Consider the following 27,950-nt stretch of genomic DNA (forward strand, 5'->3'; position numbering starts at 1 on the left):
CAGATAATTGTGCATGCTAATTAACCTGTTTATTAGCTACATTTAGTAATAGTACACTTTCGGGCAGTGAGATTAATGTCTGCGTTTAGCAGCTGATGTGCTCTCTGTGGCGATGCTCTCACTCACACCTTGTTTAGGAGAGCTTGAGCGCTTAGCAAATGAACGGATCATTAAGGAAACGTAGCGGGCCCCAGAGACACAAGAGGGAGGAGAGAGAAGAGCGTTAATGGTCATTTGGACGTCTTTCTCTTTTTTTCATCCCTACATTTAGTGCTGGAGGCAGAAGGCTCGAAGCATCATTCAGCAGAGCCCGGGAGATTGAGATAAGCTTGGCTGGAAAACGTGCGGCCTTCGTACAGAACGGGAACAGAACAGGAGCTTATCGTGCACTTCTTAACACAGAGATCTATCAGCTGACCTCATCATGTTCGGCTGGGTCTCAGGGTTCTTCACCTATGAGACGACCAAGTCTGTGGTGGTCAAGAGCTGGTCGGTGGGAATCATCAACCGCGTGGCTCAGCTCCTCATTATCATTTACTTTGTTGGGTAAGTGCTGAGGAATGTTTACCTGCTTGTAAATGTAGTTGGAATGTGTGTGTATGTGTGTGTATGTGTGTCCAAAAGACTGCTGTATATGCAAAGATTACTGGCAATGGGGCAATGGCATGGATGGTTCAAACAAATAGATCTATTAGGGGGCAATAACAAACATTAATAAAAAAATTTTGACTAAAAATAAAGCTTGTAAAGAGACAGAAATTTGTTTAATTGCACTTAAACATTGATTTATTTACTGTGTAGGAAATAAAAACCAAAATACTGACCACACAAAAGAGTTATAATAATTATTATTTCATATACTAAATAAATTAAGGACTTTTTTATTAGATTTAGATCCTTAATAAGCATGCATGAGGTGACAATTGTGAGGAAAACTACTTGAGACAACTCAAAGGACTCAAAAGAAACTTGTCCTTTTGTTGGTGACACTCGAATGTTCCATTGTGAGTCATTAAAGTATACAAATGTGTAGAATGAGAGTGTGTTTATTATGAGTCCTGGGCTGAGCACAAGACAGTCTTTGTGATTGCAGTAGCTGTTCATTGATACAAATGTGCAGCATCCAGGTACAATTATATCCAATGTGGCAATCCATTTAGATTTGGACATAAGGTAACTCCTAGGAATTATTAATTGTTAGGGCCTTCCACAAAAGCAGGAAGTGTGTATTGCACGTGTAGAAAGGGATGAATCAGGCAGCAGGTTGAATTTGTAATGAGAGAGAAAAAGAGAGAGATAGAGCAAATTATTAGGTTTGCTCTAATTATTTTTTATTTAATCACTGCTTCATAAAACTGTGTGTGAGTTTTTAATTAGTAGAATAGGTCTGTCAATAATTCATAAATAATATATAACTTAAACTTAATATGTTCTGGCTGTGGAAATTCCAAACTAAAAAGCAAAAAACAATATTTATTTCTTGTAATAAATAGCCGAAATAAGATTTGTCTGCACCGAGGAGGTTGTTTTGTTCCTTTTAATAATTTATTTGTTCTTGATGTATAGAGTGTCCCTGGTGACATGACATTTGAGAAGCTGGCCTGCTTTAATCAGTGCTAAAGTACCACAAATAAGAATAATTCATGACATCCTTTAGGAACCGTGTAATGAGATAGTGAAGATGAACAAGTGTAATCTTTTTATTCTGGGAATTCATGTGTCTCAGATTAAATCTAGAGACGTTTTTAAATCTAGAAGGTTTATTGTATATTATAAAAAATGTTGTCGCAGAAAAATGATACTTTGGCTACACAATTCTGGTTAATAAATGATAATAAAAAATCACTCACAATTTATCCAATAGTGCTTAGTGCGGCATAAATGCTTTCTGTCTGCCAAGGACGTAATAATGCTTAATCTGTAATTCTATTAAGCGGCTTGCTTTTTCTTCAATTTGAAGGACAAAACAAGAGCTGCATAATCAGAAATCAAATAAGCAAATGCTAAATGCTAGTGTTTTCTGTGTGTTTGTGTATGTATTTACAGCTGGGTGTTTATACATGAGAAGGCCTACCAGGTGCGTGACACGGGGATCGAGTCAGCAGTCATGACTAAAGTAAAGGGCTTCGGCTTCCTCAACGACAATCTGATGGACGTGGCTGACTACGTGATGCCCACACAGGTTAGCAATACGTGTTTCACAATAAAATATACTTGAAAAGCAGGAATTGTGTCAGAGTGAGAAACCGAGCCGTATGACATTTTCCAGGGGGCCTCTGTGTTCTGCATCATCACAGCGATGGTCATTACAGCCAATCAGACGCAGAGTAAATGTCACGAGGTCTGTCTCTTATCAACCTGTTCTACCATAATTAAAAACATAATACTCATACATGTTCACATCCATGTCATGTCCTTATGTTCTTTTCTCTTTCTCTTTTTCTTAGATGGACCAGAAGTTTAAATGCAAAAACGATAGTGACTGTGAAAGTTTAACGTTCTCAAACTTGGCAAGTGGTGAGTGTCCGTAGTGTCATTTCTTCCAGTTCTTTCACCCTTTACAGTTTTTTCATTAGTTTCTATCTTCTGTTCACCACCTTGGAGTCATTTTGATTTCTCCTTTCTTTCATTTTATAGGGAAGATAACAGGAAAGTGTATCGCTGAGGCTCAACGTTGTGAGATTTTGGGCTGGTGTCCAGCAGAGAATGACATCCCGATAGAGTAGTTAACACATACATGCACTTACCCACATACAAATATTTGTATATTTGTTTTCACCTTGACACGAGACAGCATTATGAGGACTACATTTTCACCTACACTACAAGCCACAATCAGGTGCTACTGGCATAACTGATCACTATTAAAAACACAAACCACCAGTCCTCACAAACGGGAGAATAGGACCACACACACACACACACACAAACACACATACACACCCATTTGTCTTATTATCATTATGAGGACCTTCCACTGATATATCTATTTATAAAGTGATAATAATTGCTATACTACACAACATTTTAATGCATTTTTATGGGGACATTTAATCATACAAACATAAACACTTCCATTTTTGAACAATATTAAAATATTAAGTATGCAGCAAGTGTTAATTAGTACACTAAATCACTGGTATTACAGAAATCACAATGTGATGTGCTTTTCTTCAGAAACAATTAATGACTAGGCCCTTTGAAATCCACCTACTAAATGTTCTTGATCCTAGGTGTGAATCCGTTTATAGTAACATTTAAGGTTGTAGGACATCCAAAACACAAGTTGGTTCTTACTTGCTCTTTCAACATCTCTATTTTTCCTCTTTTAAGACAAAAAAATGCATCTTGTCCTGTTAATGTGTAACCAAAAAGACTTCGCAAAAGTTTTAAATTAACACTCACCGCTAATCAAATGTTAAATAATAGTCTTCTTACAGATAATCGCACCATATCATACTATGATTAGATTTTTCCTATTATTCATCATATCTCTCATTACTAATCATGTTGTCACTATGGAAAATCTAATTTATTACACATTACAAATGCAGTTATAGATTCCCAAAGCTGCGGAACAATCAGAATGGTGTCAGTCAATTTAACAGTGATGTGGTGTACTTTGATAAATATGGTAAAAACTCAATTAATAATTCAGGACAGGTTTATGATATGTAATCAATTACTTTAATGGATGATCTTCATGAACTTTCCTTGCTGTTGACCTTTCTTAGACATTCAATGACGGAGGTTGAGGGCTTCACAATCTTTATAAAGAACAGCATTCGCTTCCCTCTCTTTAATGTAACAAGGTGAGACATGAAAACCTTTTCACTAGACCAAGGCTATGATTTTCTTCCAAACAATAATTTTTTTCTCTCTCTCTCTCTCTCTCTCTCTCTCTCTCTCTCTCTCTCTCTCTCTCTCTCTCTCTCTCACAAACACTTTCTCTCTCCTTCTTTTTTCAGGGGAAATATTGGTGAAAATTTAAAAACTTTAAGTTGTACGTATGATCCTGTTAATAACCCAGACTGCCCGATCTTCCGAGTGTCAGACATACTAATGTACGCCGGTGAGGATTTCAGCAATATCTCAAAAAAAGTGAGTTTCTTTATCTCTTCATCTGTCATTTGAGGAACACTTTTTTTTTAAACAAACACATGTAGAGTGGTGGAGTCAAAACACAGGAATTGTCATGTTTTAAAACTCAAAGGTTGGCAAGACTTTGTACTGATGCAATCCATGTTATCCATGTCTGACATGACACAAAAAAAGAAAATAAACAGATGACTTTGCTTTTTAACCCATTACACAGGATGCCTCATTTCTGCCAGATGTAATGGCACCTGAAGTGTGTTCAGTGTCTGATGTTTCCTCCTTTAGCTCTGAGCTATGAGTTGAATATCTGCTGCCAATAAGAGAAACCACATGATGTTTTAAGTCTCAATCCAATACATCCCAATCCAATACACTCATACTTCCTCAGATATCTCTGTATTTTCTTTCAAAACAAAGCTGAAGCTGCAAACTGTGTTTTATGAATGTATGAATGAGGTAACTAAAATTACATTTACAGATTTTTTTTTGTGTTGCAGCTAGCAGTGGCCTGTATTATAATAACAGACTTTCTTTAGATCATTTTAATATTATTTCATTCCTTGGGCCACCTCATTAGGCATGCATTTATGAAAAATTCAAAAAAGAAGTGTATGTGCGACTGTCAATGCAATTCTAAGTCACTCCATAGTCTTGCTTTCTCCTGCCTGTCTGAGCTACCTCCCAGTGAGCGAACAAATTTGGCCCAGATTTGGCATTCATCTGGCACAGCTGGCATTCACCCGGCACTGGCATACAGCATGTGGGCCAAACATGGCCCAGTTTGGCAGAGGTGGTACCGATTTTAAGGCGGCTCACAAGACATGGGACAGATGTCATTTAGGACAAGTTATGGGTATTTAACTTGGCTGAAACTTGGGCCAGTTAATCCAGACCTGGTCCACACTAGGACCGTAATTCATAGCGGTATGTGGGCCAAGCAAAAGCTGGTGGTGTGGGCCGGAGCTGGACCAGAGAAAAATTGCTATGTGGGCTTTTCCTTATATTCCTCCTTAATCACTCTGATTCTCTGGGTGTATGATTTTTTGTCAATTAGAGGCAGGTCTTTTTCAGGTATGGAACCTAAGCTCACTATGGAACTCACTTCCTGTCTCACTCAGGACAACCACCTCTATCAATGAATTTAAATCTTCGTAGCGGGATTCAGTGATGTGATAACGTCCTTAAAAATCTTTTTTTACATTGATATGGATTTCATCGTTAAGACCTTTAATTGCAGGTTGCTAAATTATCAAAGCAAGGACAAAAATGTTCATCCAAATGTTTTTTCTTTTCAATGTTGGAATTAACAGGATTGTTTCTATGCTTTTTTGTGTTTTTTTCTTACTGTAGTCACTTTTGCTGTCACTATGACATCACGCTCTGTAAAAAATTATATTGGACCCCTGGTCCCCTTTGAAAATGTTTAGTTTTTAGTTGTGATGTGGGTGTTTATAAGTGCTTGGTGTGTGTTTGTGTGTTTGTGTGTTTGTGTGTGTGTGTGTGTGTGTGTGTGTGTGTGTGTGTGTGTGTGTGTGTGTGTGTGTGTGAATAAGGGAGGAGAGATTGGAATTAATATAGCCTGGGTGTGCAACCTGGATGAGCATGTGGACAACTGCAAACCCACATACAAATTCACCCGTATGGACTCTGCATTTAAAAACAGCGTGGTCACAAAGGGATACAATTTCAGGTAACAGCACAACTACACAACCACTGCACTAAAATAATACACAATAATATCATGTATGTTAATATCCACTTTTGTCTCTTTATTTCAGGTTTGCAAAATACTTTAAGTCAGAAGATGGTAATGACTACCGCACACTTCATAAAGCTTATGCTATTCGTTTTGACATACTTGTGTCTGGAAATGTGAGTATAATGTGTGAGTGTGTGTTGAAAATAAATAAATAAATGCATGTAATGCATTTTTGTGTAAAATCTATTGGGGGTTTTTTGACAGGCTGGAAAATTTCATCTAATCCCAACAGTAATTAATGTTGTTGCAGCTTGTACATCAGTTGGCCTGGTAAGATCTGTGGCATGAACATACATACACACACACACACACACACACACATACACACATACTCTCTAACATACACTCACTACAATACATCTCTAATCATAATTTTCCTTGGCTACAGGCAACGGTTCTGTGTGATATCATCTTGTTAAACTTCCTCAAAGGAGCCAAACAGTACAAGGCGAAGAAATTTGAAGAGGTGACGTCCTTTTAATTTCTTTTCAATGCAGATACCTTCTCTGTTATCTCATATTCATTTTTATGCTGAAGATACAAGCCTAGCATGGATAGTCTAAATCGGTACACACCTTGAACTGACACTATTCTAGACCTGTAGGTTAAAATATGGTAATAATAATAAGTAGAAGCAGCCATTTTGAAGCAAAAAGCGAACTTCCCTTTTCTCTCAGCACATAAATTGGTTTTACTGTTTGCTAATAACAGAGACAGTAGGAGGTGTGGCCCAAACTATATCAGGAATTTTGATGAGGCCATGTTGGCTTAGAAATGCAGTATTACTAAGAGAGAGTCCCTGCTTGGCATTCCTGTCAGTAACATTAATTTCACTCCTTGATTACATAAAAAGTAAACAGTGCTTTTTGGACACCATTTCCTGGCTAATCAACAAAATAGGAGGCAGAAAAAAGTTTATTTTTTGTATGAGTTTGTATGAGTGTGTTGGTATTCTGGTACTTTTCCTATAAGTACAGTACATTAAAACTACACATACACAGATGACAGTAAAACTGATAGGAAGAGTGTGTAGTTACACTCTGTAGTTACACACTGTAGTTACACACTGGCATGCAGCCTCGAGCCACTGGTTTAAAAAAAAAACCTGACATGCAAATTATTAATCACAAATGACTTATAATCTCTACATATCTGTGTATTATATTACCGGGTTTCTCACAGTGCTAAAAAAAAACTGTACAACCCAGTTGTTGGTGAAAAATCACACATTATTTTAAACACCTACTCATTCAGTTGTCCAAGCAGCTAAATGCATCAAATCATGCAGGTAAAAGGAATGATTTTCTGAGCAAACATCAAAATCAGATCTCAATCTATGTGCCTGTTCTTGGTCGTGAGTGGGACACTGATGTTATAACTGAAATGCTTTTATGCACACCTCAGTTGCATAGAAGGTTATTTGTTATGTGTTAGTGTTCCTCTCAGCTAGAACTAATCTGACTATTCACTTCTGTCCTTTCTTGGCCAATAAAGTGGACAGTAAGCGTATATCTCATGGCAATACCAGAGACTGATCTTGATCTCTCACTCATTCAGGTTTCAGATTCTGTCAGTAGGTCTCAAAGTCTTGACCTTCATGAGTGCAGCCAGAAGACAATCAAACGGGAAGAGAAGAGCTCTGATGATTCAGGAGCATATTCAATCGGGCATCAGGTATGAGAGAAGGGACGTCTCGGCCAACAGGAGATCGGAAAAGGCACTGAGATTTAGTATTCAAAACCTCAAATCGCTTGGACCAAAGGACATCTGGGTTACTGCTAGTGACAATCTCAACATAATGATGTACACATTGTACACATTAACCAAATAGCAAATTTACTGAAATCATTTTATAAAGAAATTCAGGAAAGTAAGCCATATTATCAGCATTCTAAAGCGTTTTGCATTCAGGGACATCATTAACTGTAAAATCCCATGAAGTCTGGTGTATTTATAACCACAACCTATTTTAATTATGATCCATTATTCTAATAGTTATGCGCTATAATCAGTACAGACTCTATCCAGTTCTGCTTTCAAACGTTCATAATTGAACAATTCTGCGTAACTCGACCGAATCGAATTCACTGTATTTTAAACTATGCACTCAAGCCATATGCTACTATCACATATAGTAGGCCATGAATCCCACTGTACTATAGTAAGGAGTTAATTCCTTTACGTGGTTCTCGCTCATGAAACCCAATAACTGCATGTTCACTGTGGTGTATTTACCATATTTAAACATCCAGTCAGGCTATTTAATATTTAAACCCTCAAACTCTTACTGTATATGTTGAGGATTTATTGAAGAACGTAGACTATAGAATAAAAAAAAAAATCATCCAGATTTACCATATACATATATGCCACACTATAAACACTGTATACGTAAAACACAATGAAAAAAAAAATCCCTGAATAATACATTTCAAAAGTAATATAAACTTCATGTTCATCATCCCTACATTGGTTGTGTCGTGCAATTTTTCAGTGTAATCAGTAATAAAATGTCTTCAGCATTACACAGTGTTTTAGTTATATAATTATTTCAATTAATGGCGTCAATTACTGAAAACCTTTTCCTCTGTCTGAGTTATTCCATGCTTCATTCTTGTACATATGTGTTTTCAGTATTTATTCTAAACTGTCATTATTAAAAACACATATGTTGGATGCTTTGTATTGCCAAATCGTTGTGCTGTTATGTTTCTGAAAGAGAAAATAACTGTGGCAGCAAATGTAGGTTAAGTGCAGATACAAAACATATTAAACATACAATTTGTAACACCTTGCTTATGTCTGTGACTCGTATGTCTATGAATAGCCTAGAGCATGAACTCTCGTATTCTTATATTCCTACACATTAATGCCAGCAATTATGCAGCCAATCATGTGTCAGCAGCACAATGGACAAATCATGCAAATACAGATCTTCAGTATACTTCAGAGAAAAATTTGATCTCTTTGACTTTGACCACAAATTGTTGTGGAGTCTATAGTGCATTTCCACTGCCTCAGATTCCCATACATGATCAAGAGGAGTGTAATTAAATGCAGCCTTTTGCAGTTTTACTGCATCCACCTCAAGGTTTGATGAGTTGTTCATTTTTGTATAGAGTGCATATTTGAGGAAATATAGACTTCCTCTCAGCTTGAAATCTGTCAGTCTGGCTGTACATTTTAATAAGGTGTTTCCATTCGCAGAACAACCCCTGATTTGATTGTTTTGTCCAAACTCTAGAGACCGTTGTGTCCAGTGGTGGATGAAGTATGTATTTGAGTAAAAGTAGAGATACACTAGGTAAAATATTTCTTCAGTAAATGTTCTCCCTTTAAATTTTCACTTGAGTAAAAGTACAAAAGTATTTGCCCTTTAAATTAGTACTTAAATATTCAAATGACTATGATTTATTATAGCTATAATGTTCCTATTATCGTTTTTGGTTTTGTTTCTTAATCAACTCAGTCTATGTGAAAAGACTCTAACGTTACTCTTAGCACAACAATCTATTAATAGAATGATATGAATTAGTCAAACACTGATCTAATAAAATTATAATGAGCCCAAAACCTTTTTAACTAAAAAAAAAAAAAAAAGCTTAAATAAGACCACGAGTGTTGTGGCAAGTTAGAGTCAGGATTTTCTTTTATCATTTATTCCCCTCAAAATGTTCTGCTTGCTGTTAAACTGTACGTTCGTGCTAATCAGATACCACCAAGCGTCAATCAAAACTGATTTCGAAGATATTTGACGTTGAAATGCAATGAAGTTAAAGTAAACGTCTCCTCAAATTGAAATACTTTAGAAAATATAGGCGAAAATGCTACTTAAGTATAGTAACGAATTACACTATTTACTTTGTCACTGTCCACCACTGGTTGTGTCTCAGGAAATCAGCAGTTTCTCAAACTTTTAAACCAGTCTGTCTGGCTCGAATGAGCAAAATGTCAAAATCGAAATCACAAAAATCACTTTTTTTTCCTTTCATGGTAAAGTCTGATATGAAGATCAGCTAAACCTCCTTTTATTCATTGTGCTGCTAACGGCATTTAATAGCATTTAATGTGCCTAATAAACTGGCTCATAAGTATATGTATACTTACACTCATTATTTTTATATAAGCACTCATCTAGTTAGCAGTTATAAATATACTGTAGCTCCAAATGATTTAAAGTGCAGACTTCTCACTTGGTCCTAATCATTCAGAGGAGTTTTCTTATTTTTAAATTATTAAAGATGTGTGTTATAATACAGTGCTATTTGTAGTTTGTTACACAAAGCGATATTTTCTAGTCCTCATGCGTGGAAGTTTAAGTTTGTGCATCCTCTTCTTCTTGCTCCTGAGTGCCTCGATCCATCTGGGAGCAGACGCTTGAGGTGGCGAATCCTCCACCTTGTCCTCGGTGCCCTGATTTTGGTTATGAGTGTAATCCTCATCATCAGGATCGTCCTCATTGTCAGACAGAGCAAGCATCGGTACAATGGTCACCTTTTCTGCGAATCGCACACGCCGTGTGTTTTCCACCCGCCTCTGGTCATTACAAAAAATACAAATGATGAAAGTTAGCCACACAACACACAAACTACAGTTTAATCATATTAGTGATTAAAGCGGGAATGCTACATTTTCAGAGCACCAGAGCACTGGCCGATGTTTCACTTGGGTTTTATGTGGCAGCATGGGAGAAAACTGGTGAACCAGCAGGCAATGCCAAATAATTCTCAGTTGTGGCTTGATACAGCCAGACTACTTAGGCCATATCCACAATAACAAGCATATTTTTCTCTTTGTTTTGGCCTTCAGAAACATTGATTTTTTAAAGCGTTTTCCAAAGTGAATACATTTAAAAAAGGCTTTCGAAAATTATGACGTATTTTTAGTCATTGCCACGGGAAAGTAAATAAACACCAGGCAGAAATGACACAAGTCAAAGCCTTCTATGTTTCGCTCATGCACAGTCCAGAGATGCAAGTGTTTTCAGACATTTTAGTGTGGATGAGCAACTTTTGGGAAAAGATTAAAAATGAAAGTGTGAATGCGGAGCATTTTTTTAAACGAAAACACTGTTTTCAGATTAAAGACGCTTTGACCCACGTCATCTCTTCTCTTTGAAACATCACAGCATTGTCGAGGAAATGCACGTCACATAATTAAAAATACATCACCACTACGATGGTCACGACACCAAATTGGCGTTTGGAGAGTCTCCATTTTGAAGAGCGTTTTCAAAAAGCTTTCATTGGGTAAATCTCAGTGTGAACGAAAGGCCAAAACCTTTAAATATGCATTTTCAAATGAAAATAAATTGGTATGTACATGACTTTAGGTTGGCCTGTAACCAGAGAGAGAGCTAAACAACTGTACAATAAAAGCGACATTAGTGAAATTAAAGAGAGCGCAGTCGCTCTATTAACCTTGCATTGACCTTCTTGAGTCATCCTTCACATTCAAATATGCCCAGGTTTTTTTAATTATGTTAAAGCAAGTATTCGATTATGTTATCATTTTTATAGTAAAAGAGCTTTCAAGGATTTATGGGGAATGCCGTATATGATCTAAGCTCAATCACTTTAATTTTCTTTTCGCTGCTATATAATAAAGACAAGCACAGACATAGTGATATACAGTAGAAAAGCTTTCTGTAATGACATTTATGGAAGGAGTCTCCAGTGTCAGTACTTTGTAACAGTCTTCATGAAACTTTGAGTTTATTCAGAGGCCATATAATATTTCTTTCTTTCTTATTTTCTCATGATCTTGACATTACAAACATGTTTCCTTGTGATCAGGAATTAATTTTTCTGCATATTCGGCATAAGAGCATGTTCTAAAGGCACGATGAGAAAAGTCGTGATACGAGAAAATAACTTTTGTTTTGGCGAGATCACAAGAAAATAATGTCAAGAAAACAAGAAAAAAAAATATTATAATGCATGGCCTCTTAGGCTTCCGCATTATATACTGTGGAGGGTTTTTTGTCTTCCACTTTTTAGATGCAACTTTGTTGTCAATGTCTAAAATACAAGTGGCGAGCCAATTAAATGCATATTATGTTAACATTCCTATAACAGAACTCCGCTATTGTATTTGTTTATTTCCAGCCTATTCCCATTAAGGGGGCGTTTGGATGGAGTTTGTTTAATTGAATAACAATAAAGTTAACCCAAACCCAAACCTGAATTTTCTCATGATCATTTTTACATCCTACATGAAAGCATAAACACATGTTCATGGTTGTGATTTACAAATTCTTTGTCATTGAGTTGCCTCACCTTTTTGATTACAGTTTCTATAGACACAGATGACTCGGAATCCTGGGATATAGAGTACTCTAGAGAGGAGGTGGAAGATGCAGGGGAGAGACCTTCTGGTGGACCTGAAACAAAGCAATTATGCCTCCATTCTTGCATTTCTCCTGTCTCTGAGTTTTTTCTCTCTGTGGAGTAGCCTCGCTTACGGCTCAGAGACATTTGCTTCCTCAGAGAGGAGCTGTCGTTCGGCTGAGAAGAGCAGAAAGAGAAAGAAAAATACTGAGAGAACAGAAACAGAATTTGGAATCGTCCTTAACTGGGCCAGCAGATACAGGTTAAAGAATGTTGTTATACTTCATGCTAAAGGTTTCGTTCATACTTGTAATTCTGTCTTGTGATGCAGATCTATACGATTCTCCCTACAGACCACACATAATAACACACATAAAAGACTTTAATTATTATTTTACTGTATATTCTTGCGGTAGTTAGAGCTATTTGCTTTTTTTGAGAGAAAAGACTGATTGCAGGATCTGTGTAATATATTGTATACAGGGTTGGGCAAAGATACATCAAAATATATTTTCAAATAAAATACCAATTATCTTAACTGTATCAAAATAACCTACAAAATACAGCAGCCACACCGTGTATCAAAATAAACTACTGTGTTTTTGATCGTGATTTGAGCATAATACATTTTCTGTTTTTTTACAGTATTTTACAGTAACGGTAAAAAAAAGTTTTACAGTAAAACTTCACTTTCTTTTGTTCGGCTTCTCCCATTAGGGGTCGCCACAGCGGACCATCCGCATGTTTGATTTGGCACATGTTTTTACACTGGATGCCCTTCCTAACGCAACCCTCCCCATTTATCCGGGCTTGGGACCGGCACTAAGGCTTGTGCAACCCTAATGCCTGGGGTTGGTTCCCTGACCAGGGATCGAACCCGGCCCGCAGCGGTAAAACTTCACTAAAGCACTAAATTATTTTGCTAGAAAATATGAAGCCATTTTCATCAAGCCTATCAAATACAAATGACAAAATCCTATTTTACAATTGAAATGCGTATTTAAAATACATGCATCATAAATACTGCCCATCCCTGATTGTATACAGCAGAGGTGGAAAGTAACGAATTACATTTACTCACGTTACTGTAATTGAGTAATTCTTTTTGTGTACTTTTATGTTTTAAAGTTAATTTTTAAATCTGTAATACTACTTTTACTTAAGTATGTTTTCTTTGAAGTATTGTACTCAAACTACCAAAAAAATTATAAATAAGAACAATGCAAGGGGGAGAAAAAATTCGCCCCGGAAACTACTGCACTGATTGATTCATGGGCAGAAGAACAAATACACTAAACTCACAAGGAAGAAAAATGGAGACGGATAAGACACGCCATTGATGCAGACGAGCTAAAAGCAAAATGCTGTCGAATCGAAAGTTGTTCAATGTGTGTGCTCACTGTCTAAATTCTAAATCTGCATTTGCGATTTCTCTCATCATAAATGACATTATACCATTATAACTAATTTATTTATTTATTTTTGCTGCAAAAGTGCATAACTCACATTAGACTAAAATCATAAATTGTATTATTGTTTAGGTTATTTTATTAAAATTGGTAAAGATTTTTCTTCAATTAAAAAACAACTAGTTTTTCAACTTGTGAAGATTTTCAGACCAGTAACTTTTTTACTTTTTTACTCAAATATAATTCTATTGAAGTAACAGTACTTTTACTTGAGTATAAAATGTTATTACTCTATCCAACTTTGGAAAATCCTGACTTTTTAAAATTATTTAATGGGGACACTGAATCTCAAAACCAAACTCATTTGCATGATCAGCTTCCATTCCTATGATGGAACATTTTTTAATACAAATGGGTGTGGTCTTTAGCAGAATGACTCTCCCAACTTCCACAACTTATTAACCATCATAGTGATCTTTACATATACCAGATCTGAACATAGTCAAACGCCTACAAGACAGCACTTTACTAAGTGTTTTTTTTCTTTAGTAATAATAGTGTTCATTGTTCCAGTACGTTTCCAGAGAGCTTTAAAATCTACACCAAGGACCACTGAAGGTGTTCTGGCCATTTTCAATTTACACATACTTACTTAGACACTTTCAGTTTTCTTTTCTTTCAATGTTACCCAACTAACACTAACTAACAAATCCCTTTCTCATTTAATAAAACATTCCCTCTGGTTATTATTCTTACCTGAAGATATGATGTATCCAATATGGATAGAACCTCATGCACACCTCCAGGTTGGTTGTGGTTTATTTCCGTTGCTTGTGACTGATTTACACTTTGCTCATTGGATAATGTCGAATTAGCATTAAGTTCTATGACACTTGATTGATTATGTGAATAAATATTTACTTGGTCATTGTTTGAATGATTGTTCCCCAGTCTGCTGCCACTCAGATCCATGCTCTCCAATTGGTTTACTTCTGAATCAGACAGCCCGTGCTGACCATTTAACTCAGACATAAGGGGCAGACCAAAATTTGAAGTATTTGCCTGGTTTAACATGACCTCAGTGGCGTCCATGATTTTCACTCGAAGTTCAGAGTTCACTTGGGATTGTGTCAGTGGCAAACTAGGACCTGTGCAATCTCTGTAATTCCATTGGCTGTGCATGGTTTGATCGTTTTGATGTGATTGACTAATACTGCTTGTTAGTCCCATTTCTTGGTCTTGTGTAATGGAACATGTTGATTGGCTGCTAGTGTTAGACGGGAGAAACTTGGCCCACTCCTGTCCAGTAAAAATCTCTTCCATCAGGTTAAATGTTCCCGGTGAAAATAAGGTCTCACTGTGAAAATATTAAAACAGTATAAATTCGATATATATATCAGTGTGATTATACACCGATCAGGCATCACTTTATGACCACCCGGCTAATATTGTGTTGGTCCCCCTTCTGCTGACAAAACAGTCCTGAACCCATTGAGCATTAACATCATTAACTTCTTCAGAAATTTGAGCTAAAGGAGCTTGTTTGTTAGATAGGACTACATGGGCCAACCTTCACTCCCCACGTGCATCGGTGTGCCTTGTCCGCCCATGTCCACCCTGTTGCCTTGGACCACTTTTGATAGATTCTGACCACTGCAGACTGGGAACACCCAACAAGAGCTGCAGTTTTGGAGATGCTCTGAGCCCGTCGTCTAGGCATCATAATTTGGCCATTGTCAAGTTTGCTCAAATCCTTATGCTTGCCTATTTTTCCTGCTTCTTATCAACTTTGAGGACAAAATGTTTACTTGCTGTCTAATATATTACACCCACTAACAAGTGCCATGATGAAGAGATAATTAGTATTATTCACATCACCTGTTATAATGTTATAATGTCATAATGCTCTGCCTGATCAGTGTAATTTCCTTTAAAAAAAAAAAAAAAAAAAGGAAGGGTGGTTGGTAAATGTGATACTGACAAAGATACTTTGTTAATGTTCTTCATAATGTTCATGCTTGAGTAGAAAGCAAACAGACTGTCTTGGCATTTGTACAATCCACCATAAATCTTGATTTGGCACATTGTAAGCACCATGCTATTTTCATTTTCTTCTACTCTGAGGGTGTGTTACTTCAACAGATGAGCAGAACAACATTCTTAAAGTTGATGTGCAATGATAACAGCATAGAACATATTTCTTGTACCTCATGTTATCAGCTGGACTGGGAATGCCTTCAACAAGACCATTGCTGATGGGCTGAAGCTGGACACTATTGTCTTTATTAAATGCTGAAGTTGTGTTGTTTTCACCGGGCAAAGATTGGACAGGAATTGGAGACCTGATATTCTACAGAACAGAATAAAAGTGAGGTCTTTAACAGGCTGAGAGGAAATGCTACAATGTGATTAAATATATTAAATATGTTTTCATTAAAAACAAAGAAAAATAAAGAATGAAAACTTACGTCTGTCATTTTGGTCTGTTCTTGTTTCTCTCCATCACCTTGTGCTATTCTGGGTATGTTTTTGTGTCTCTCTTTCCATTTTTCCTTCACCTTCTGAGTCCATCTCTTCTCTCCAGCTTTCTGGACCTGGATGTTTGATTCTGACTGGTCAGAGTGTGTTACAGTCTGTTTAGATGGGACATTCTTCATTTTTGTCAAAGAGAATATTTGCTTTCTTTGCTGCTTGGTCATCGTACCATCATCTGCACGTGTACTGATGTCACTGTTCCCTCGTGATGCAGTGTGGTTGCTCATAAACCCCAAATTTAAGGGTAGATTTGGTGTAAATGTCCTTTCTGTACTGTGAACAGCAATTCCTTTTGCAAGTTCTTTTGAAAAAGATGTTGTTACACCAGTTGAGCCCGGACTCAGCGGTCCAGCCAGATTAGTCACACAAGATTTGCTGTCCATAGAAAAACCTAAATTGTACATTGGCGGAGTTTGAGGTGTGCTCGTGGTCGCACTGCCATTTTGCTCAATTACAGGTATACTATGCGCTACTTTATCTTGTGTGTGTAAGCTGTTGTTCTCGAGTTTTGGTTGAAGCCTCAGCCTTTGAAGCATGGACTGCAACAAGACCTGAGTGTCCGAGTTTGCGTCTGCCATTAAAAGTGGAAAACTAGATCACATGTCAAAAACATGGCACATAAGCACATTAAGACATTAATACACATACACACAAACAAACAACATTCGGTTCAAAGCCAAAGATAAAATGACATCAAATCCTGAAGCATAGATAATCCATGTCTTGTAGTTCTCTAATAATTCAGTTAATCTCCAACCATGTCGCTGTTAAAAGAGTTCGCTTCGTTTACATTCCTTCGAGATTTTAAAATGACGAAACGTCCAGTTCCTACAAATCCAGCAGTGTTTACCTTCCCAGTATTTGCCAGTCTTATTTCTATTTAAAAAGACATGTATGTGTCCTATAGAGGCCAAGTAAAGACACAGAGGTGTGTTCAGCTATGACACAAACCCAGACAGACAAGAAAGACAAGTGTATCAAGTTGACATCTTCCCTAGGAGGCAATCTTCTCTTTATACTCTGTCCACTCTAACACCAGGCTAAACTTGCATGTGTGTTTTGTAACTATTACATTTTCCATCGCAGTGAAAGCGTGTGACTGTGGTCACGGTGGGTTATGAAGTCGTTTCCCAAAAACAATAAACAGCATCTTCCATGTTAACATTCCAAATTAACAGGATTGGCTTTACAAGTGGGTAATGACGATAAATAAATAACAGCCTACACCACATAATCTCTTAAATGAATATACGTTTTGAATGATATCAGTCACGTTGGTTAAATTTGTTTCTTCAGTTTCTTGTATAATTTCTAATTTAACTAACACACAAAAAAAACTGTATTTTGAATAGAACTTGGAGTACTTCTGTCAAGATCATAACTAAACTAACATTCGTCTGTTCTCAGAGCATCCTGAGGTTTTTAGTTTTTTATGGTTTACACATTTGCATAACTTTGAAGTATCCTTTTTTTTTTTTTTCTTTCCTTCTGTGAAATCGAATTTCACAGGACATCTGCAGTCATCCTCTAATATAACAAGCTACTCTGATAAGTATTGCATAATAATAATGTCCCAGAAAATTTGTTTACATGCAAAAAAGAAGGAAAAAAAACAAAGAAAAAAGAAAAGAAAGAAAAGGGCTAAAAGCTTTGGCAAATCTGGAAAACTGCTACTGGACAATTCACATAATATTATCTTGGGTTATAAAATAGTACCTAAAAATTGCTTTTCACTTTTAATTCCTTGTAAGTTGTAATGTAACACGAGAGCACTGTCTAATCAAATCTGATGTATGATCCGGTTCAGATCCGGTCCGGGTGTAGTAACAAAGTTAGGGAATGTCTTTTAGAATCAAGAGCCTGGTTTGTCAACACTTTTCCCAATGCTTTCCATACATTCATAATTCTCTGTGTATGTTTGGAATATGAAATATTAATCATGAATGAAGTCAATACAAAAATAATCAAATTGGTAAAAACTTTACATTTACGTTTATAGGTTTTCCCACATATGTCTGAATTTAAACATCTCCTTAGTGCAAAATAAATTGCTCTACACGTTGGATGGGGGACTGGATTTCAACTTCTAAATGTAGTCCAGTGTGTCTAATAGGGAGCCATTTGAGCTTCCGCGACAGAAACCCCGGGCGCGTTTTTATGACGTGGCACGATATGATTGTTTGATCTTAGCGCGCGACATGGCGAAGTGATGGGTAGTAAACAGATCAGAAGTGTCGTGCTTTTATTGAGCCAACTTATTTGAAGTGTTTAGTAAAAAAAACAAAAAAAAACTGTAATAATGTATGGGCGTTTGGTTAGTCTATTCGTTTTTCAGGATTAAATTCTGTGCAAAGTGAACGAGGATGGACTGTGTTGCAACCGGAGGAAACGTCAAAGGTGAACGGATCTGTGAATAACTGCGTGCATCTTTTAAAATGCGTAATACTTCTTATTATGTCGCCTGTAGTATCAATCTGACTATTACTGGTGCTCAGAACTTCCTTTCGCACTTTACTGTAGATCAGAAAATCTTCCTAAAGGTTCTATAACTTTTAAACCATATGAAACGCATGGGAACCTTGAATGAACCCTGAATGGTTAACAGAACGTTCTTTTAACGTTAGAAGAACATTCTCTTAACCAGAGACAAACCTTGCACTATATGGTACAAACCATTTTTGGTTGCCATGAACCATTTGTCACTCTTAGGAACCATGAAAGAACCCTGGATGGTTACCAGAACGTTCTTCTAACGTTAGGAGAACATTCTCTGTACCATTCCTGTGCAAAGCTGTCACTAATTTGGTTGGCATTAAACCAGTATGTAATAATAAAACAGGACAGTGATGTTCTTATATAGGAAGTTACATTAATACTTATGATAAGATTACTGGTGTTTAGTTCTTTCTTTTCTGCTTTACAGTAGTTTAGAAAAAGTTAAACTATATGAAATTTTGGGATCTTGAAGTAACCCTGGATGGTTACCTGAACGTTCTTCTAATGTTAGGAGAACATTCTCTGAACCAGAGACAAACTTGTCACTATATGGTTCAAACTTAGTTGGTTGCCATTTGACCATATGAAACTTGCTGCCTGTACATCTGCATCTGGAAAAAAAAGCAAACTTTTGTGGGTTTTTAGTTTAAAAAAAAAAAAATCTATTCGAAAAACCTCATAAGAATATTTCATTATTTTCATATAATAGAATATTTCAGGAACAGCGCAGACTTCATTAGAACCAAAACTAACCAAAACACTTGCTTGCTGGGATTTGATTGTATAGTTTCATGTTTTTTTTTTTTTTTTATGTGTTTTGCATGTCAATTCTTCTTACAGTGTTGGCCAAAGCGATACACTCCCTTTCAAGGATCGGAGAAGAGCTTTACCTGGAGCCCACTGAGGATGGGGTTAGTGTTTACACCTGTATGGTTATGTGGAGTATTCAATATACTCAAATTTTCTTTTTAATTGATTTAATTGTATTAGTTACATTTTTCAATTAAGGGGTTCAATGTGTTATGCATTAAGAATAACGGTTTAGTTTTTTTTTTTAATATTCATGTTTGTGTGCTCAGTTTTATGTGTATCATGTGATGATTTTATGCAGCTAACCCTGCGTGCGGTGAACTCCTCCCGATCCGCGTTCGCCTGCTTCCTGATGTCTCCGCTCTTCTTCCAGAGGTATCAGGCTCCTCCGGACCACGCCTTTCGCTGCAAAATGCCCATCAAGGTAACACTAAGTTCTTCCATGGGTCACCTTCTTGTATTTTTCTCAAATCCATGATATGTGATATCTTTATATTTTGCAGGTTTTCTGTTTTTTTTTTCTTTTTTTTTGTTTCTTTACATGAGGGTACTTCCCAAACACATAATTTTTCTTTCTTTAATGAGGGCCGGGTCGGTCTATAACAAAAAATTTAATGTGCTAGAGAGATTACCATTATTATTGTGGAGATTGTTTTAGGATTTTAAATGTATTTATTATGCCTTTTAATACTAGATTAGTTTCTTATTTTGTTCTTCACCGTACAGACAAATGAGCATCACTTTTCAAGAGATAAATCGACTATTAAAAGAGCATTAATTCAATCATATGACGTTTTTCTCATATTCATTGCTATTGAAATCAAAACATTTACATACTTATGCATATGTTGGGTGGGTGAATCTAACAAATAATTAGACTATGTTATTAACTAGAGGTTGACTGATAATGGATTTTACCGATACTGAGGGCTAGGTTGGATCACACCTGCCGGTAATCGATTAATCAGCCGACAGTCAAATAAATACTGGATAAAAAACAAGCAAACACTGAACATTTTTAGGAAAATAAAACAAAAAGAATGAACTGAATCAGGAAAAATGTGCTAAAGGAAATAAATATGACTATATTCGTTAATAAATATATAGTTATATAATGAATAAATTGTGAATAAAAAATAATATAGCGCTCTTCGTGCTGTGCGCAGTCTCAAGTGTAAAAACAAGCAGCATGTAGTGTCAGTGATTTGCCTCTAGAGGCCACTGTTGTAATGACAGCGGACAGGAAGCAGAAAAACTATCAATATGGATTTTTGCTGATAGCCGATAAACGATAGTTGCACTATTCATCTATCGGTGCCTCGACCTCTATTAATAACTGGAAAAAATTGCAGTTTAAATGCCAACATTTATTATAAAATGCACATATCATATGAGTAAAACATACATTTTTATAAACATAAACTGTCTCTTGCATTGTTTATTGGATGCCCAAACATTTGTGTGAATGTGAACTACTAAAGATCTCGTCCTCGTCTTTCAGAGCGTACAGACGGTGTTCAGATCTCTCTCGTCCCTCGAGCGCTCCGTGGAGAAGTGCCGCATCGAGATGAACACTGAGAAATGTCGCCTGAGAATCACGCTGCACTGCAAACATGGTAAAAACAAGCTCAATCACTGTCATGTGCAAGCTTTCACTCAATGTTCATGGGTTTAACTGCTACGTGATAAAAAAATTATTGTGGGCAAATTATTGTGAAACATAGAATGTAAATCTCTTTGGAACATGCTGTATTCTGTATATTCTACTCTGTATATTGTGTTTTACATATATAACATATATTCATCTGTATACAACATTTATAGTACATATTCATCTTTTAATTACTGTTTATAGTCTTTATTTTATTTAACTGTAAATTCATGTTAAATCTATATATCCTGCACTTGCTGTTATTGCACTCTGGTTAGACCCAAACTGCATTTCGTTGCATTGTACTTGTACATGTGTAATGACAATAAAGTTGAATCTAATCTAATCTAATCTAATCTATTCAGAAATACTTCACCTCAGGTTTTAAGAGAAACTTTATTAATTTTATTAACTTTATTAAAGAACAGCAACAAAGGGTGAAAAAAATTAAATGGCAAGGAAAGAAAGAAAGGTATAGAGATTGAAAAGCAGAGGGGGGGAAAGTGAGGGTGAAAGGGGAAGAAAAAGAGAGAGATCTAAGATAGCGAACGAGTGAACTGACAGGAAACTCAGAAGATGAAGAAAAGAGGTATGAGCAAGACAAGAAAGTGATAGAAAAGCGTAGAAAGAAAATAAAGATGACAAAGAGAAAGGAATTAAGGAAAAATGTAGGAGAATAATTTATAGAACTACGGAAATAGTAACGAAGACGGTAAAGTATCAGAGACTGTGGAAAAAAAAGGGAAAGAAAACAGATGGAGATGGAGAAGAAAGCAAAAAAATCGTAATGGAGGAAAGATATTAATTACCCTAGTTATGATGTGTGTGTGTGTGTGTGTGTGTGTGTGTGTGTGTGTGTGTGTGTGTGTGTGTGTGTGTGTGTGTTCGTTCCAGGGCTTTTAAAGACACACAATCTGTCCTTCCAGGACTGTGAGAACTTGCAAGCAGTGTTTGACAAGGACAACTGCCCCAACGTGCTCCGAGCCCAACCCAGGTCCTCCTTTCTCCCTCCCTCTCTCTTTTCCTTAACCTCAGTTTCTTCTACATCTTGTCCTCTGTTGTCTGTGCGACAGGTTGTGGGTGGATACAGTTCTGCATTTCCCGCCCTCTCTGGAGGAAGTGAGTGTGTCAGTGAGCAGCGATCGAGTTTGGCTGAGGAACCACGTGGAAGATGATGCAGGTGCTGATGTTTCGGGTTTCCTTGTTATTTTCTGTTCTGTTTAATGTCCTCACAGCGATGCGCTGTTCCCTCTTTACTGCACCTGATGTTGGTGCAGAGGTAATCGTGGTCTTTTTGGTCTTACAACCTGCATATTTTAGAGGCAGCTTCAATTTTCAGTTTTCAGTTCTCAGCTGCTCCCTTTAGGGATCACTACAGCAGATCATTCTTTTTCATACCACTCTGTTCTTTACATCTGCCTTTTTTAAACCAACCACCTGCATGTCTTCTCTCACCACATCCATAAACCTCTTTTTGGCCTTCCTATTTTCCTCCTCCCTGGCGGTTCCATCCTCAGCATTTTTCTACCGATATACCCCATGTCCCTCCTCTGCACATGTCCAAACCATCTCAATCGCTTCTCTCTCACCTTGCCCCTGCCCCTCTAATAAACTAATTTCTAATCATTTCCAGCCTCATCACTCCCAATGAAAATCTCATCTTCCACCACCTCCAGCTCCAACTACCACCGTCTTAGAAACTTGAAGATACCCTTCCATCACAAATCACTCCTTCCACTCTTCTCCACCCGCTCCATCCTGCCTGCACTCTTTTCTTCACTTCTCTAACACACACTCCATTACTTTGCAACTTTGGGTCCCCGGTTTTCGCATCTCTGCTCTAAGCTGTGCCTTTCTTGTTTACAGTGTATGTTTTTATTTATTTATCACGTATCTGTTTTTTTTGTTACACTTATTTATATGAGGGGGGTTCAAGTCAAACCTGGACAAATTTTACAGGTAGAAAAATGGATGCTAGCCAGGCGGTACTACACGCATTATTAAGAGCTCATGTGTCCTGCATCCTGTGTGTCCTGTGTGTACGAAGATGTAAAACCCACGGATATCTATATAAGACTTCAAGCACAGTACTGTGATGAGACACTCAGCCGCAGTAAGCTGCAGTACAACAGGCAGTTGAGGGTTAAGGGCCTTGCTCAAGGGCCCAAGATCACAACAGTGGCGGCTTGGTGGTGCTGTGATTTGAATTCATGACCCTCCGATCGGAAGTCCAGCATATTAGCACTGACTCAAATAATTATGCCTCCAAACAACTGATTTTCATTGTGAAAAATTCTAATAGAATGCTTTATTAGTCAAATTGATTTTTTATATACATATTTTTAAATTTTACATGTTTTTTCCTTCTTCTCTCTTCAGACTCATCCAAGGCCATGATGACCGAGCTGTGTTTGAGCTCAGAAGAGTTCGATCACTTCGCTATTGGAACTCAGACTACCATCACCTTCTGCCTTAAAGAGCTCAGGGTAAACACACACACACACACCAACAATGTCTGTTTATATCGGGAAGTGAGAAAAAATGTAAAATTGTGGGGACACTTTAAGCCACCGGATTAGCATCGATTCAGCATTGGTTATTTCTTCGGGTTTTTGTAAAGGCAAATGTTTTCCATCGTTTTTCCTCCATATCAAAGCATTCAGTGAGTTATCCCTGGTAGATGCGGTGGAATCCCCCTGAAAGAGACTACGCCCATCAGGATAGGTTACAATAGGGTGCATACCATATTACTAGTATACATTAGGGATGGTAAGATTCAGTGATTCGCATCGGTGCATCAGCATAAAAGCTAACAAAGTGATGCATGGATTTACTAAAGTGTGCAACAGATAAAAGCTGTTATTTGTATCACAATACTTACTTTTTAACATATTTGCATTGGTAGAAACACATTTATTTATATTTGTCTTTAGTAGATGCAATATGCTTTTATTATTCTGAAAGTGACCAATATTTTATTTGTAGATTGATTTCTCTTTGCTAGACTTTCTTAAGCATTCTCTCAGCCCCCCTGCTGCTACGTGAATATGACTTATCACTAAGAAGATGGAGACGTGTCTTGAGAGTCACATAGAATACAGATTAACATGGCAGAGGTAGAGCTGCATCTGTTCTGGAGACAGTACAGGAAAATAACATCTGGTTTTATTGAATCTTTTTTTCTTTTTGACTACAAAGTCGTGTTAGTAAAAGGGCCATACATTAGAAGTCAGAAGGCACTTAACTAAATTGATGATTTTCTGTGTGTCTAAACCAAAGAAATAAAACTATCTGTACCATATTGAATTGCATTGCATCATATTTTTTTTTCATTGCATCGTATTGCATTGAATCACATTGTGTTGAAAAAGAAATCGGCTCACACTGCATTGTAAAGTTGGTGAATCGGATCGGATCTGCTTCATTTGTATCTTTACTGTATCATATCCTTGGCTATGCATCGAGATGCGAATCGAATCAGCTCAGTTATCGAGATGTGCATCCCGGAAAACACATTCCTAGAAATACAGTGCAACCTCAATACTCGTGGGGGTTACGTGCTATGACCCCTCGCGAGTAACAAAAATCGGGAGGTTTTGACTCTCCTTTTGATGGTTCCTTTTTCAAGGGGAATTGTACTGTAGTGTAAACACAACATAAAGTGTGCATTACTTGTCATAAATGTTTTATTTACTACTTTAAATGAATAATACAATAATAAAATAGTCTTTTAAACATTTTTATGTCATTTATTAGTACAATCTCTGTTTTGAATTGTTTCTCAATGAAACGTTACGAACTTTTGAACCACTCGCAGCTTCTCACGGACTGTACGATTTTTTGCGAGTTACTCTCAGTCCGGTTCCAAATGGAAAGTCGCGAACTATCAAGGTCACGAGCGTCAAGGTCGCAAGTATCGAGGTTCCACTGTAATTGTTAATTTAATAAATGTCCGTTTCATTTTTGTGTATTTTAAAAATGTAACTCAACTTATTATAATGCAGAATCAGTGCAGTCTGAATTTGTGGATGCATCGAAAAAAACTGCATCTGAAGCATTGGCAGAAGTGTTTTTTATTTATTTATTTTAATAAAACCTTCTCTCCTTTTATAGTGAGCACATTTTCTTATAATTGAAAAATGTTAGTGGAAATTCACTTTAGAATGCTGTACGTTAAATGAATTTAATTTCCTCTGTGGCTCACAGGGTTTGTTGGTCTTTGCTGAGACAGCAGGTCTTCCCGTCTCCATGTACTTTGATGAGCCCGGCAGGTAAATACATTAACTACAGATTTTTCTGTTGCATCATAAAAATTGCTTGCAGTTATACTTTATATGGACAAAAGTTTGTGGACACCGGACCATAAGATTCATACATGATTTTTGAACCTCCCATTCCACATTTAGTTCCCATTTGCTCCGTATTTGCTTTGACGATAACCTCTTCTAGATGTTTCACTAGATTTTGGAGTGTGCTTGTGGAGATTTGTGCTCATTCAGCCACAAGGGTGTTCTAATTCATCCCGATAGTGTTGAAGGTTGAGGTCAGAGCTCTACAGCAAAAGATCTTCCGCTCCAACCTATGTATTTTCATGGAGCTTGCTTTGTGCACAGGTGTATTGTCATGCTGGAACAAATTTGAGTCTCCTAGATCAAGTCAAAGGAAAATAATACCACATCCAGAGATACAACTTTGTGCTTCCAAGTTCGTGGTAACAGTTTAGTGAAGAACCACATATGGCTGGAAAAGTCGGGTGTCCGAATACGTTTGTTCAAATACTGTATTTACACCGATCAGACATAACATTTTAACAGTATGATCTTTGATGTGAATAATACAGATTATCTCTTCATCATGGCACCTGTTAGTGGGTGGGATATTTTAGGCAGCAAGTGACATTTTCTTGTGGAAAACAACAAAAATGGGGGAGCGTAAGGATATAAGTGAGTTTAATAAGTGCCAAATTGTGATGTCTAGACGTCTGGGGCAGAGCATCTCCAAAACTGAAGCTTTTGTGAGATGTTCCTGGTCTGCAGTGCTCAGTGTCTATCAAAAGTGCTCCTAGAAGGAACAGTGGTGAACCGGTGACAGGGTCGTGGGCGGCCGAGGCTCATTGATGCACGTGAGGAGCGAAGGCTGGTCTGTGTGGTCTGATCCAACAGACGAGGTCCTGTAGCTCAAACTGTGAAGAACTTAATGCTGTTAAAGTTAAATGGTTTAAAACTGTTTTGGCAGCGAAACGGAGACCAACACAATATTAGGCAGGTGGTCATAATGTTCCAGCTGATCTCTGTGTGTGTGTGTGTGTGTGTGTGTGTGTGTGTGTGTGTGTGTGTGTGTGTTTATTAGCCCCGTTGTCCTAAACGTAACCGACAGCGTCTTAGAGGCGAACTTTGTACTCGCTACACTCTCTGAAGAGGCACATCAGCGCAACCACAACAACAATAAAGCCGACGGGTAAGGAGACACTGTTGGTAAAATCTACAAGTCATAAACATACATTTGTATTCATTCATTAACTCCATCGTTCATTCTCTGTCTTTCACTGTCTCCTAGTCCCCAAACTGAACTCCCACCCGATGACTTTATGTGCGATGACATTGACTCGTATCTTATCGCCATGGAAACCAGTGACCTCGCTGGACCGTCCTACGAACCTCCACCTCAGACTTCCTCCACCAATCGCAAAAGCCGACTTATTAGCGAAGAGGAAGACGAAGAGGTGGAGGAGGATTCAGAGGAAAGACCGCCCAATAAAAAGGTTGAAAAACTTTTCCTTTTTTTTATTTTTTATTGTGCATATCTGATAAGTAGTTTTTCATCCTGTTTTCACTCTTTCATTCTCAGTTCTGTTCGCTTTTCTTCGGCTCAGTGCTGCCGGCTTCTCCTCAGCCGAGCAACCAGACAATACAGAGCCAGGAAGTGCTCGCCAGCGATAGTGAGGACGAGAGACCCTCAGAATGAACTCCACAGCAGAGAAAGAGGGAGGGCGAATGAACAATTAACACAAAGGAACTGCGGAACGCCACATTTTTTTTTTTAATCAGTGGTGAAGACAAACAAGATGCATTGCACCCAAATCATTGTACTGGACTACTGAGGGTCAAGCAGTTTTTTTCACTAATTTTAATGCAGTGGAATTAAAAGTTAAGGTGTGAGTCAAGAACGTCATCTCTGACATACTTTCTAGATCTTCTCAAATTTCATTTCTGACCTTGAAGGCCACTTAAAACATAAATGGAGATTGATTGTCTGCACTCGATTTTATATTGTAAACCAAACCTTATGACCAGTAGGGCATCACTGGATTTTTACTTAGGTAATCACAACATTTGTACGTGAGGGAAATTCAAATAAAAGACGCTTTCAATAAAATCATTATGCTGCTTCTGGATTCGTAATATGATCGGAGAGAAGATTTTCTCTAACAGCAGCTCTGAAGATATTTCTGTCTCTAATTCTAGTCATTGCTTTATATAAAAGCATTCCTTTTGGTACGTTATAGCAGTACTGCATACTAGGGATGTTCAAGTTCTCCATAACTGAGGCCGAAGCGATTCGTATCTCAATGCATAGCCAATGATCTGATACGTTAAAGTGATTCACCCCATTACGATGCAGTGTAATCCGATTTCGATTTGATTCAACACAACACAATTCCATGCAATATGATGCAATGAAATTCAGAACAGATTTGGATCTCCTAGTTCAAGTGAAGGAAAAATATTCTACCACATCCAGAGATAAAACGTTACAGCTTGGGGAAGAACCACAGATAATAGATTGATATCTATTAAATTATCATGAGCCCAAACCCTTTTTTTCCACTACTTCAAAAGAAATCACATAAATAAGACCACGGG

General features: G+C 37.3%; 3 protein-coding genes across 3 annotated transcripts; 2 read left to right on the forward strand and 1 right to left on the reverse strand.

Annotated features, from left to right (window-relative positions):
• The first annotated feature begins 220 nt into the window (after positions 1–220).
• p2rx3a (purinergic receptor P2X, ligand-gated ion channel, 3a) lies at positions 221–9,379 on the forward strand. Its single transcript, XM_046849805.1, has 12 exons — positions 221–546; positions 2,047–2,182; positions 2,270–2,341; positions 2,448–2,517; positions 2,638–2,722; positions 3,735–3,812; positions 3,969–4,101; positions 5,652–5,788; positions 5,877–5,970; positions 6,062–6,127; positions 6,246–6,323; positions 7,415–9,379. Exons 1-12 carry the CDS (start codon positions 425–427, stop codon positions 7,535–7,537), a joined length of 1,194 nt encoding a protein of 397 aa, XP_046705761.1. The 5' UTR covers positions 221–424; the 3' UTR covers positions 7,538–9,379.
• Positions 9,380–9,433: 54 nt separating this feature from the next.
• zgc:113229 (uncharacterized protein LOC550612 homolog) lies at positions 9,434–17,036 on the reverse strand. The gene is made up of 5 exons (XM_046849020.1): positions 16,064–17,036; positions 15,803–15,945; positions 14,352–14,952; positions 12,136–12,363; positions 9,434–10,393 (listed from the first exon to the last, which is right to left on the reverse strand). The coding sequence occupies exons 1-5, from the start codon at positions 16,706–16,708 to the stop codon at positions 10,133–10,135; spliced, it is 1,878 nt and encodes a 625-aa protein (XP_046704976.1). The 5' UTR covers positions 16,709–17,036; the 3' UTR covers positions 9,434–10,132.
• A 1,261-nt stretch (positions 17,037–18,297) lies between these two features.
• rad9a (RAD9 checkpoint clamp component A) lies at positions 18,298–27,465 on the forward strand. The gene is made up of 11 exons (XM_046848698.1): positions 18,298–18,527; positions 19,467–19,537; positions 19,738–19,860; positions 20,938–21,052; positions 21,982–22,081; positions 22,161–22,267; positions 23,467–23,573; positions 25,294–25,358; positions 26,437–26,544; positions 26,644–26,848; positions 26,935–27,465. Exons 1-11 carry the CDS (start codon positions 18,494–18,496, stop codon positions 27,049–27,051), a joined length of 1,152 nt encoding a protein of 383 aa, XP_046704654.1. The 5' UTR covers positions 18,298–18,493; the 3' UTR covers positions 27,052–27,465.
• Positions 27,466–27,950: the final 485 nt, after the last annotated feature.

Source organism: Silurus meridionalis, chromosome 5 (genome assembly GCF_014805685.1).
Source record: "Silurus meridionalis isolate SWU-2019-XX chromosome 5, ASM1480568v1, whole genome shotgun sequence".
Classification (NCBI taxonomy): domain Eukaryota; kingdom Metazoa; phylum Chordata; class Actinopteri; order Siluriformes; family Siluridae; genus Silurus; species Silurus meridionalis.

What these genes read in the sequence shown, in the direction of transcription:
- p2rx3a (XM_046849805.1), top strand. Translation starts at nt 425, where the DNA reads ATGTTCGGCTGGGTCTCAGGGTTCTTCACCTATGAGACGACCAAGTCT. An exon ending in ACTACGTGATGCCCACACAG is followed by an intron (nt 2,183 to 2,269) that starts GTTAGCAATACG and finishes GACATTTTCCAG; the next exon opens with GGGGCCTCTGTGTTCTGCAT. An exon ending in ACATACTTGTGTCTGGAAAT is followed by an intron (nt 5,971 to 6,061) that starts GTGAGTATAATG and finishes GTTTTTTGACAG; the next exon opens with GCTGGAAAATTTCATCTAAT.
- zgc:113229 (XM_046849020.1), bottom strand. Translation starts at nt 16,708, where the DNA reads ATGGCAGACGCAAACTCGGACACTCAGGTCTTGTTGCAGTCCATGCTT. An exon ending in AACAGACCAAAATGACAGAC is followed by an intron (nt 15,946 to 16,063) that starts GTAAGTTTTCAT and finishes TCTGTTCTGTAG; the next exon opens with AATATCAGGTCTCCAATTCC. An exon ending in TGGATACATCATATCTTCAG is followed by an intron (nt 12,364 to 14,351) that starts GTAAGAATAATA and finishes TGCTCTTCTCAG; the next exon opens with CCGAACGACAGCTCCTCTCT.
- rad9a (XM_046848698.1), top strand. Translation starts at nt 18,494, where the DNA reads ATGGACTGTGTTGCAACCGGAGGAAACGTCAAAG. An exon ending in GCTGCAAAATGCCCATCAAG is followed by an intron (nt 19,861 to 20,937) that starts GTAACACTAAGT and finishes CTCGTCTTTCAG; the next exon opens with AGCGTACAGACGGTGTTCAG. An exon ending in CACGCTGCACTGCAAACATG is followed by an intron (nt 21,053 to 21,981) that starts GTAAAAACAAGC and finishes TGTTCGTTCCAG; the next exon opens with GGCTTTTAAAGACACACAAT.